The 12,131-nt window shown below is 37.6% G+C and overlaps 1 protein-coding gene across 2 annotated transcripts in view; it reads left to right on the top strand.

Annotated features, from left to right (window-relative positions):
• Positions 1 to 12,131, top strand: part of LOC138642453 (cadherin-10-like) — a 1,145,040-nt gene that overhangs the window by 1,083,530 nt on the left and 49,379 nt on the right. For both annotated transcript variants that reach the window (XM_069730607.1, XM_069730608.1), the window contains exons 10-11: positions 2,601 to 2,709; positions 10,149 to 10,400. In XM_069730607.1, coding sequence (XP_069586708.1) covers positions 2,601 to 2,709; positions 10,149 to 10,400 — 361 coding nt within the window. The remainder of the gene's footprint in view (positions 1 to 2,600; positions 2,710 to 10,148; positions 10,401 to 12,131) is intronic.

Here is a 12,131-nt window from a genome sequence, read left to right as displayed (position 1 = left end):
ACTCTCTCTCTCTCTCTCTCTTACGCGCCCTCTCTCGCCTGTAGAGTGTAAAAAAACATAAAAAAAACAGATCCGTTAGAACCGTTTTCTCAACAATTGTGACGGATTCGTCAATCTGTCACTATGTCGGTAGTGACTGACGCAAAACAACTGAAGTGTGAAAGAGGCCTAAGCTGTTTTAGTCATCACTGTCCTTTCTCTCTCTCCTGTAGAATTAAAGATTTTTTCATCTCAGGTTAATTTTCGTTCTAATGTAGAGTGTAAGCTCTTATGGTCAACAGGGTCCTTTCTCTCTCTCTCCTGTCCCAATGTGTATTTTTCAAGTATTTACAATTTTCTAGTATTGAAATTCAGGCAAAGTTATCAGATGCAAGTCAAATTTTGGATGAAAATTTGGCAAAGTAGTTGAATTCTCCTTTCAAAAGATCAGCTTATCTCTAACGTTGCAACAAATATAGTATAAATAGGCAATATGGCAAGTTTAGGACTAAATGATGGTATTATGAGTTCAGTGCAAATAAACAAATGAGACAATTACATAATACACAATGGTAATACTCGGTAGCATAGACCTCAGATATAACAAATAAAAAATCTATTTTACAATAAAAATATTAAAAAAGGGGTTACACCATGATATCACAGGGTCAAAAGTCAAAGCACATAAACCAATGACACATAGGTAAAAGTACATCACACTTAAGGGCAACATATGGAAGTATATGATATTGATAGGATATAATAATGTAGACATATAATGCTGAAATGAAAACACTAAAAGTAGATTACATATTGACATGATGCGGTAAAGGGTTAGTGCAAATAAACAAATGAAAAATAGGTAAAAAAAGAACATAATTCCAAACATGGCAATATATGATATGGATTTGGGTTTGGACTTGGGGCTTAGCATTCCATGTTAAAATAAATAAAAAACTAAAAGCAAGAACTTGGACTTGATGCACTACATCAACAAATAAATAGTGATGGTAGCATCTAAACAGTTGAGCGGGAGTTGGCTGTAACCTATTGACACTCATAATGCATAGTTGATATGGCAACCTGGAGCCCAAACAGTGACAAACTGACTTTCAGGATTAATGCGTTACCACACTATACATTGAGTTCAGAGTAACATAGGAAGAGGAGGTGACAAAGCAGTTATGATTTTACAGCAACATTTTTTCTCTCTATGAACAAGTAGAACACTTGAGCTCCTTTCCTGTGATTGCGATTTTGAGATATTTGGCCTCATAAGTAGATGGACCCAATTTCAGTCTTCTTTTTCACAGTCACTAAGGATTTATTCACACATTTCATTTTTGCAGCGTTTTTAACTGCATTTATTTCCAGTATTTTTACTTGCATTTTCCGCTCATGTATTTGAATAGTGCTGAAAAATGGCTTGCTCCATCTCGGCAAAAATGCAACAGGGATAGAAATATGCATGAAAAGAAAACAGCACGTGAATGAGATTTTAGAAATCTCACTGACAATGCTGGTACTGTAAAAGGCTGCATATTTCATGCACCAAGAAAGCTGTATAAAATATGGAGCAAAAATGCTGCAGAATCCCACTTGTGAACATCTGTTTACAATAGCACATATGGTTTACTGTTTTGATATAATCAGTGAAAAAAGCCATAAACAAGGAGAAATAGTCAAGCATGTTGCAAAACCATATTCTTTCAATGTAAAAGATTTTTTCTTTCTGTAACATGATTTTATGGCATATTTATGGGGCATGCTGGTAAAGACTATTTTCTGCTTTTTGTGACCAACAACTGTTTCAAAATTATTGATACTTTGTAAACTGACTTCACTAGATTTCAGCAGCAGTTTATCATTTTTAGGCTGGGGTCACACTTGTGAGTTCAATGCGGGAAACTCACGTGAGTCCCTCGCATCAAGTCCTGGCACTGCCGCTGGCACTCGGGACTGGAGTTTGTGGCTGCATGTATTTCTTTCAGCTGCATGCTCCAGTCTGAACCACCGGTGGCAGTGCCGGGACTTGATGCGAGAGACTCACGCGAGTTTCTCGCATTGAACTCGCAAGTGTTACCCTGGCCTTAGGGTGCAGTCAGATGTCCATATTACTCACATGAGGATCATACTACAATACTCAAACTGGCCATCAGCTCTCCTGACCTGAGTGTGACAGCATGTATTTCTAGAAAAACATAGAATGTCTACTTTTGGAACAGCTAACATTGCTTCAACATCACTTCTTATTTTTGGGTAAGTCAATGGTTATACAGCAGGACCATGGGCTGCGTTCTCCATTTTTCCCATCTAGCCATCAGCTAACTCAGTGTGGTCTATTAATGTTTATCAATGCAGTGGGAACAGAACTGAGAGGCAATACTGTGAGAGAGAAAGAATGCTTCAAATCAGGCTGCTCGCGCCACCGTGCTTCAAGCATCTCATTGGCATATAAATATGAGGAATGAGCCCTTTTAACATTATTTAGCATCACATTTGCAGTTCTCTTTCCAGTTCTATGTGCTATCTTTTGTAAACTAATAATTAAACCAAGGATAAGTCTTCATTATTGTATTATATGATTATTTTAAGTATAATTTTATATATTTTTTTTACAGCTAATTCAGACCATAAGTGCAGTGGACAAAGATGAGCCACCAGGTGGACAAAAATTCTTCTTCAGTTTAGCATCAGTTAACCCAAACTTTACAGTCCAAGACAATGAAGGTATAAAAATGATGTTGATGTATTTAATATAAAATAAAAAATGTATATTGGGAAAATATTTGATAGCTTAATGTGACTGTGCTAAAAAATTAATGATGAAAAACACTAGTGCAATCCAGTATCTTCTTTAAAAAATGCGCTAAATTGGTTATCACTTTTTAAAATGTTGCATTTATTAAATTATTTAAAAACGATTCAACTGTACATTATTTTCAGAATTTATAGTGGTTGTCCACAAGTGCTTTTTTTGTTTCAATTACCCCTCCATGACCTGTGATGTACCTGCACTTCATGGTTTGGAAGGGGTGATTTGATCTTTGATGTGTAGGTATATCTTTGGCGATTTCAACTGGAAGCTCTGATTATATGATAGCCAAGCCCCAGCTCTCACAGCCTGGAATTGTGCCTGCATTTTGAAGGCTAGGAAATTGAGAGGGGTCTAGTTGCTATATCAACCTTCGGTCGTTATAATGATCCCTCGGTCTTCCAGCTATCGTAACCTTGTTAGACCATGCCAGGATGATTGTCTAAGAGGCTTCTGCCAGTGTATCACTGACATGTATACTTCATTGCAATGTTGGTGAATTGCAATGCATTTTACCAGCGTTCAGAGTAATGAAAGTTAAATTCCCACAGAGGGACTAAGTAAAAGAGTAAACAAAAGCAAAGAAAATTGTTAACAAATTAAAATAAAATATCACACAGTAAATACAAAATAAAAATAAGTACCAATAAATGTGTATATAACAAAAAAGTACACATATTTGACTTTGCCACAACCTTAATGACCTGTTATTTAAAACTGTTGAAATGGAGCACTAGGGCACTCATAATGTGTGAGATAGGTGCTCAAGTTGGGTATCCAACCCAAAACAGTCCAAAACCATAAACAACTTGGCACTCTGAAGGAACATCCATCGCTCTCCCCATGCGCTGACTCATACAGGATTCCCGGCTGCATCCAGGCTACCCCAAAACGTCATTTGGAACTGATAGAGACAGGATACATGTTTCTCTCAATACCAGCATATTTGTACTGATGAAGTTCCGGATGTGGACCGAAAACATTCAACTTGCCTTTATGGATGCTCATCAATAAACATTTTCATTGCTCGCCAAAATTTCCTTCAGAGTGCCAAGTTTTTTCTGGTTTTGGACTGTTATATAAAACTGCCAGACAGGTTAACTGCTTCAGTGGACGCCTTAAAAAAAAAAACCTGCCAAAACACTATGCTTTTTTAATTTATATTGCCAAAAAAAGTGGAATAAAACACAATCAAATTTGAAAAATGAATGAACAGAAAAAAGTGTTAAGGGACATAAAGAAAACAGTTCAGAGAGCACAGAGCATAGAAAATTTAGAGCAGTAAATCAGCTATGTAAATAGGAATCAACAAAGTACAAAATAATAAAGTGGCAATTGCAAATACTAAAAAAAGAAGTAACAACCCAGCAGCCTCTCTATACCCTGAGATATGTTTTGCTTCCAAGTAAACAAAGCACACAAGAGGAAATTCTAGCTTTTTAAACTGGGGCATGCTACCAATAATAAGAAAAAATGACTGAAGACAATATTAAAAGTATGTTTGGGTAAATGAGGCCCTGGTCCTTATCGCTCAGGGGAAAATGAATGCAAAAAACTCAAGTGAGCCGCATCACATGGAAGCCAAACTTTTGAGATAGACTTAAAATAGAAGGGAATATTACCCAAGCACTAATTAGATGCATCCTCTAATTAGGGTGAAGAAGTCCCAGGACACTTGGCCACCAATGAACACTAAGATTACACATAGGATAGATGAAAGGTATACAGAATACTTTGTCCGGCAACCAAAGTCCACTATGATTATTGAAATACAAGTTGCATATATACAAATATTCATAATGTGGCTACTCTGACCAAGAGTCTCTAAAGAGGACAGATATACAGAAGAGAGTCTATGCTGAATTTACTTTTATTGAATAAAAGATGATCTATAGAGAAAATAATGTGATGTAACAAAAAAACTAAACAAAAACTATGTTAAGGCTATTACATGATTATAATGGTAAAACTTTTTCATGCAGTGTGCAATAAAGTAAAACTGAGGAAAAATATTGATAAATAAAACTGAGATTTTTTGTGTTACAAACAGTGAAATATATTAAATTCTAAATATCAAACAAGTGCTCGTAAATGAGACAATGTACTGGAAAGAACAGTGAGATGATTCAAGATCCTGGAAAATAAAAATTGCACAACAGTGAATTTCTGAAATGAAAGATTACAGTTTAGTCATGTGAATGGTACAGTGGGAAAATAAACATTTGATACAATGCCGATTTTGCATGTTTTCCCATCTACAAAGAATGGAGAGGTCTGTAGTTTTTATCTGTATAAGGACACCAGAGAATAAATTGTAGACCAGCATAAAACTTGGATGAGCTATAGAACAGTAGGCAATCAGCTTGGCGAAAAGGCACCAACTGTTGGCGTAATTATTGGAAAGTGGAAGAAACAAAAGATGACTAATCTTCTTTGGTCTGGGAAAGGATCTCACCTCTTAGGATAAGGATGATTCTGAGAAAGGTCAGGAATCAGCACAGAACTAAAAGGGAGGACCTGGTCAATAACCCTAAGAGACCTGGGACCACAGTCTCAAACATTACAGTTGGTAACTCACTTCGCCGTCATCGATTAAAATCCTGCAGGGCATTCAATGTCCCCCTGCTCAAGCCAGTACATTTTCCAGACCTGTTTAAAGTTTGCCAAAGACCATCTGGATGATCCAGAGGAGGCATAGGAGAAGGTCACGTCGTCAGATGAAACCAAAATAGAACAATTGGTATTAACTCCATTTGCCATGTTTGGAAGATGAAGAAGGATGAGTGCAACCACTGTTCTAACAATGAATCAAGGCAGGGGAAATATCATACTTTGAGGTAACTTTTCTGAAAAGGGGGGAGTACTACTGCACCGTATCAATGAGAGAATAGATGAAGCCATGTATTAAGAGATTTTGGCCAACAACATCCTTCCTTCAGTAAGAACAGTGAAGATGAGTCATGGCTTGGTCTTCCTCCATGACAATGACCTGAAACACACTCCCAGTGCAAGTAAGGAGTGGCTCTGTAAGAATTGGGGCAAAATCCCTGTTGCACTGCAAACTTGGTCAAGAACTACAGGAAACATGTCACCTCTGTAATTGCAAGCAAAGGTTTAAGTACCAAATATTAAGTTTTTTTATTGTATCAAATACTTATTTCATGCAATAAAATGATGCAAATTAATTACGTAAAAATCATACAATGTGATTTTATTTTATTTTAAGATTCTGTCTCTCACAGCTGAAGTCTATCTATGATAACAATTACAGACCTCTCCTTTATTGATAGGAAAACTTGCAAAATCGACAGTGTATTACATACTCATTTTCCCCATTGTATGTGTGAATCCCATGCATTATATCACAGAAACATGACCACAACCTATTACAGAGAAATTGATAAATTTTTCAAATCTTTGCAGCTGTGTCATGTAGAAATATATTTGGACACAATGGTTTGAATCACTCACATGAATCATGTGAACCACGAGTCCAATAAACTGCTCCAAAGAGGATTTCAAAACCATCTAGTACTTTCTTAGTAAATAATCTCAGAGAGTTACATGAACAAATGCAAGTTGTGATGCAGTAGCTGTTTTTTTTCCATTGCAAGTTCATTTCCAGAGATGGTTCCCTACAAAATGTAGTTGTATTTAGTCTGAAAATTAGTCAGATTTTGTATTTCAGACTAAGAGCTCAAGGACAAATCAGGATTATTAACACAGAATCAAGGAAGTTGGGTTTAGATACTCAGAGAATTAAGTTTCGATCATGAACAGTAACCTAGGATGATGAATATTCCTTATGCTAGGGAAGAGGGAATAAAATAGTACCTAGGTAGTATAATAGGAGAAATTCATGAGAAGATGCAGGATGAGGGTGTAAAAGATCAGTAATCAAAGCAAGGATTTAATTAATAAATGGACTGAAAACTGTCATCCAAAACAGACAGAATGAACAAGAAAAAATAATTAATCAAACTTACGCTATGGATTAGGAGCGAGGCCGAACTAGTGGATCAGAGATTGAGCTGCATGCTGGACTGTTATATCAGCAGTGGACAATCCTTAGAAAATAAAGTAGTTTTATTTATATTTTTGGGTTTTATTTTAATGGTAATTAATTATTATGGAATATTTAAATCAATCACTAAATTAATGAGAAGGTTGAATTCCCAAAGCCAGCTTACAAATAATGGTGCGTAAGCAGAGCACCAAATGAAATCATTGTACCATATAAATGTAAAATTTACACTCAATTGGTAATTAGCAATTTGCACCGTGTTCCGTTGATAGATCTGAGACCTTTTTCATTTAGTTTTCCAGATATTCTGTTGTTGTGCCCTTTATTTATCATGGTAGCAAACACAGCAAGAATAACAATATGTGGCCTTCCATGATCAAAAAAAGCACTATAATCCCTTATTCTCCTCACTATTGGGGGTGCATATGTATCAGAACCCCACTCTATCTTTCTTACAATAGCAGAATTATAATGGTACAAATAGATCATGAATACAGTTATATAAAAAAAGTTTGGGCACCCCTATTAATCTTAAGCGTAATGTTTTATAAAAATTGTTTTTTTTTGCAACATCTATTTCATTAATTCATAACATTAATATTTAGTAGATCCTCCTTTTGCAAAAATAACAACCTCTAGTTACTTCCTTTAGCTTTTAATGAGTTCCTGGATCCTGGATGAAGATATTTTTGACCATTCCTCTTTACAAAACAATTCCAGTTCAGTTAAGTTTTGATGGTAGCCGAGCATGGACAGCCCCCTTAAAATGATCCCACAGATGTTCAATGATATTCAGGTCTGGGGACTGGGATTCCAGAAAAGTGTAATTGTTCCTCTGCATGACTGCTGTTATGATCCGGTGGTTAGGACAAATAATGGATCTGATAGTTACTGATAATAAGGACGAGCTCTGGGACGTGGGAACTCTGCTGACCGCAATCCCTAAACCTATCAAAACACACTAGAAATAGCCGTGGATTGCGCCTAACGCTCCCTATGCAACTCGGCACAGCCTAAGAAACTAGCTAGCCCTGAAGATAGAAAAATAAAGCCTACCTTGCCTCAGAGAAATTCCCCAAAGGAAAAGGCAGCCCCCCACATATAATGACTGTGAGTAAAGATGAAAATACAGAGATGAAATAGATTTAGCAAAGTGAGGCCCGACTTACTGAACAGACCGAGGATAGGAAAGGTTACTTTGCGGTCAGAACAAAAACCTACAAAAGACCACGCAGAGAGTGCAGGGAAAAATACCTTCCGCACCGACTCACGGTGCGGGAGGCGCCCCTCTGCGTCCCAGAGCTTCCAGCAAGCAAGGCAATATTGACAAAAGCAAGCTGGACAGAAAAAATAGCAAACAAGCAAAATAGCACAGAGGAACTTAGCTTCTGCTGGAGCAACAGGAACTCAGAACGATCCAGGAGCGAACTAGAGCCATAGTACAACATTGACAGCTGGCATGGGGCAAAGATCTAAGTGGAGTTAAATAGAGCAGCCCACTAACGAATAAGCCTCGTCACCTGTGGAAGGAAACTCAGAAACACCCACAGGCACCAGAGAAAGTCCATGGACAGAACCAGCCGAAGTACCATTCATGACCACAGGAGGGAGCCTGACAACAGAATTCACAACAGAATGCCTGAGTAGATTTGGAGCGGTGTTTTGGATCATTGTCTTGCTGAAAGATCCATCCCCTGCGTAACTTCAACTTTGTCACTGATTCATGAACATTATTGTCAAGAATCTGCTGATACTGAGAGGAATCCATGCGTCCATCAACTTTAACAAGATTCCCGGTGCCGGCATTGGCCACACAGCCCCAAAGCATGATGGAACCTCCACCAAATTTTACTGTGGGTAGCAAGTGTTTTTCTTGGAATGCTGTGTTTTTTGGCTGCCATGCATAACGCCTTTTTCTATGACCAAACAACTCAATCTTGGTTTCATCAGTCCACAGGACCTTCTTCCAAAAAGAAATTGGCTTCTCCAAATGTGATTTTGCATACCTCAGCCGACTCTGTTTGTGGCGTGCTTGCAGAAACGGCTTCTTTCGCATCAGTCTCCCATACAGCTTCTCCTTGTGCAAAGTGCGTTGTATAGTTGACCGATGCACAGTTGCAAGTTGATGCTGCAGCTCTCTGGAGGTGGTCTGAGGATTCTCCTTGACTGATCTCACCATTCTTCTTCTCTGCCTTTCTGATGTTTTTCTTGGCCTGCCACTTCTGGCCTTAACAAGAACTGTACCTGTGTTCTTCCATTTCCTTACTATGTTCCTCACAGTGGAAATTGACAGGTTATATCCCTGAGACAGCTTTTTGTATCCTTCCCCTGAACAACTATGTTGAATAATCTTTGTTTTCAGATCATTAGACAGTTGTTTTGAGGAGCCCATGATACCACTCTTCAGAGGAGACTCAAACAGGAGAACAACTTGCAAGTGGCCACTTTAAGTAGCTTTTCTCATGATTGCATATACCTGGCTATGAAGTTCAAAGCTCAATGAGGTTAGAAAACCAAAAAAAGTGCTTTAGTAAGTCAGTAAAAAGTAGGTAGGAGTATTTAAAACAAGAAAATGATAAGGATGCCCAAACTTATGCACCTGTCAAATTTTGTTTGAATGCAGAGTGCACATTTTATGTTAGTACAAGAAACCTCATTTCAAGGCAGAAACATTACTGTGTCCAACAGTTATTAGATATATGAAACTGAAACAGCTGTTGCAAAAAAAGCAATTTTTATAAAACATTAAGCTTAAGATTAATAGGGATGCCCAAACTTTTTCATATAACTGTATGACCTGTTGTGATTTACTGGGTATTTTACTCCTGCTATTATGCTATTAGAATTTCCATTCACTTTTCTTCGTCATACAGCTACTTATGTTACTAATTCTCCATTAAGGGTATGTGCCCACGTTCAGTTTTTTTCACATTTTTTCGTGATACAAACGCTATAAAAATGCATTAAAAAACGCCTACATATGCATCCTATCATTTAGAATGCATTCTGCAATTTTTGTGCACATGATGCATTTTTTTCTGCAAAAAAACGCATCGTGGTCAAAACATTAACATGTTCATTAATTTTGCAGATTTTTCACGGTTTTCCCGCTACATAATGCATTGGGGGAAAAATGCAAAAAAACCGCACAAAAAACGGGTCAAAAATGCATAAAAACCATGAAAAAAACGCAAAAAAAAGCATGCGGATTTCTGGCAGAAATGTCTGGTTTTTGTCAGGAAATTTCGGCTAGAAAATACTGACAGGTGCACATACCCTTAGTCGTATTTCTACTAAACTGATAAGAGTAACCATTTTTATCTTTGATAGATAACACTGCTCGAATCTTAACAAGAAGAAATGGATTTAACAGACATGAAATAAACACTTACCTTCTACCAGTGGTCATATCTGACAATGATTACCCCATCCAAAGTAGCACTGGAACACTAACTATAAGAGTATGTACATGTGATAATAAAGGAAACATGCAGTCCTGCAGTGCTGAGGCCTTACTCCTACCTGCTGGACTTAGTACAGGAGCTCTGATCGCGATTCTTCTCTGTATCATAATTCTGCTTCGTAAGTATTTTTTACGTTTAAAATAATATACTGAATTTGCATATTGTAAAAAATATATATTTTAGAGTGTTTCAGTTCTATGTGTGTTATTTTCTGCTAATATATTTTGGTTAAGGAAACATAATATGTTAGAAATAGATGGATAGATAGATAGATAGATAGATAGATAGATAGATAGATAGATAGATACAGTAGATAGATATACATATAGATCCTGGCTTCCTGCTGGCTGGGATGCAGTGTGCTGATTATTAACAATTTGGCCCAACGCCATGATTGCTACATTGAAGTGGCACATGGGCTTTGATGCTGGTGCTACAAAGTTCAGAGCAGCACTTGCAAGTTCCATAGTGAAGGTCTTGCAAGTGCTGACTTCCTTGCCCAAGAAACTGTCCACCACTGAAAGACTAGAGATTTGGGCAGTAACTTAGTGCAAAAATCATTACTTTCTTGATATTTTTTAATTAAAAGGTATATTGCAAACTTTGTTGTTATTTGCAGTTTGCAATTTTACCCTTTTAAAAAATTGAGGAGACCTGTCATAAGATTCAGAATCAGATACATAAATGCATCCAAGTATGATCTACTCTGAAAGTTTGCATTTGACTTTGAAAAGCTGGAGGGAAACTATGTGTCTTAGCGGACTAATCTGATGTGGTCCCCGTAGGCTACTTTCCACCCTGATCACTATAACTGACACAGGTACACACTTAACAAGAGACCTGTCAGTCAACTGGAACAAGGAGGGAAGAAGTCAGCTGGGGGGCCTCATTGGACTATGCAGATGAGACACAGAGTCCCTGAGTGACTTTTCAAAGCACATTTTTTCTGAAACGCCACAGCGCTAGTAAAGGATACCTGGCTGCAATAATGTATCCCATATCTAATTCATGTAGCTTATGGTTAAAACAGCATGAATCTGATGGAAGACACAGCTGTAGTTACAGCTCCTGCTGTCCTTGGCACTTTCAGTGATGAGGCCCTATTATGCAGAGTCACACAATTGTCAGATTGGGATACATATGTAGCAATCATCACCAAATAATACACTGTTATTTTCCTACAGGGGACTTTAATACAGAAACTATAAAAAAGTTGCACTATTCAAATGGCATAGTACTGCACAGCGTGCTACTTTTATATAGAGTTGTGCTGTAGAAGCAGCTATTTTGAATTCTTCTTCCGTATATTGCTGGCCATTCATCAATGCATTTAAAATTAATGCACGTTCAGTAGAGATGTGCGGATCAGGTTACATTCAAATTGGCCTGTCTGCACAAATTTTCCTGAAAATTTTAAGTCACAAATAAAGTAGTTATCCTCAAGCTAGTGTCCCTTACCATGCTCTGGGTTCTCTAATCACCCAAAAGCATAATAAACGTAAAGTGTAAAACGATTAAAAAAAAATTAAAGAAACCCCTTTAAACTCACCTCACCGCTCATCTCTCTGGCCTCACTCTCTCTCACCATCACTCATTTATTTTTCATTGCATGTTTTCATCATTCTAAAGGCCTGGGAGGGTTTTGTGCAGGCAAGTAAAAGCTCACAACATCATAATCTTACCATGTGCAGAATTCTCATGGGTTCCATCAAAGCCAGATGTCCCAGACTAGCATGAGAGACCCAGGGATTTAAGTGTGAATGGTTGTGCTTGGAAAAAGAAGCGAGCACTGGACGAGTGAAGGTAAGAAATGGAGGTGAGAGAGAGGTGAGGGGTGAGCATTAGGATA

Source organism: Ranitomeya imitator, chromosome 6 (genome assembly GCF_032444005.1).
Source record: "Ranitomeya imitator isolate aRanImi1 chromosome 6, aRanImi1.pri, whole genome shotgun sequence".
In the NCBI taxonomy this organism is placed as follows: domain Eukaryota; kingdom Metazoa; phylum Chordata; class Amphibia; order Anura; family Dendrobatidae; genus Ranitomeya; species Ranitomeya imitator.
Note: the sequence above shows the minus strand (reverse complement) of the source record. Positions and strands in the feature narration are given on the sequence as shown.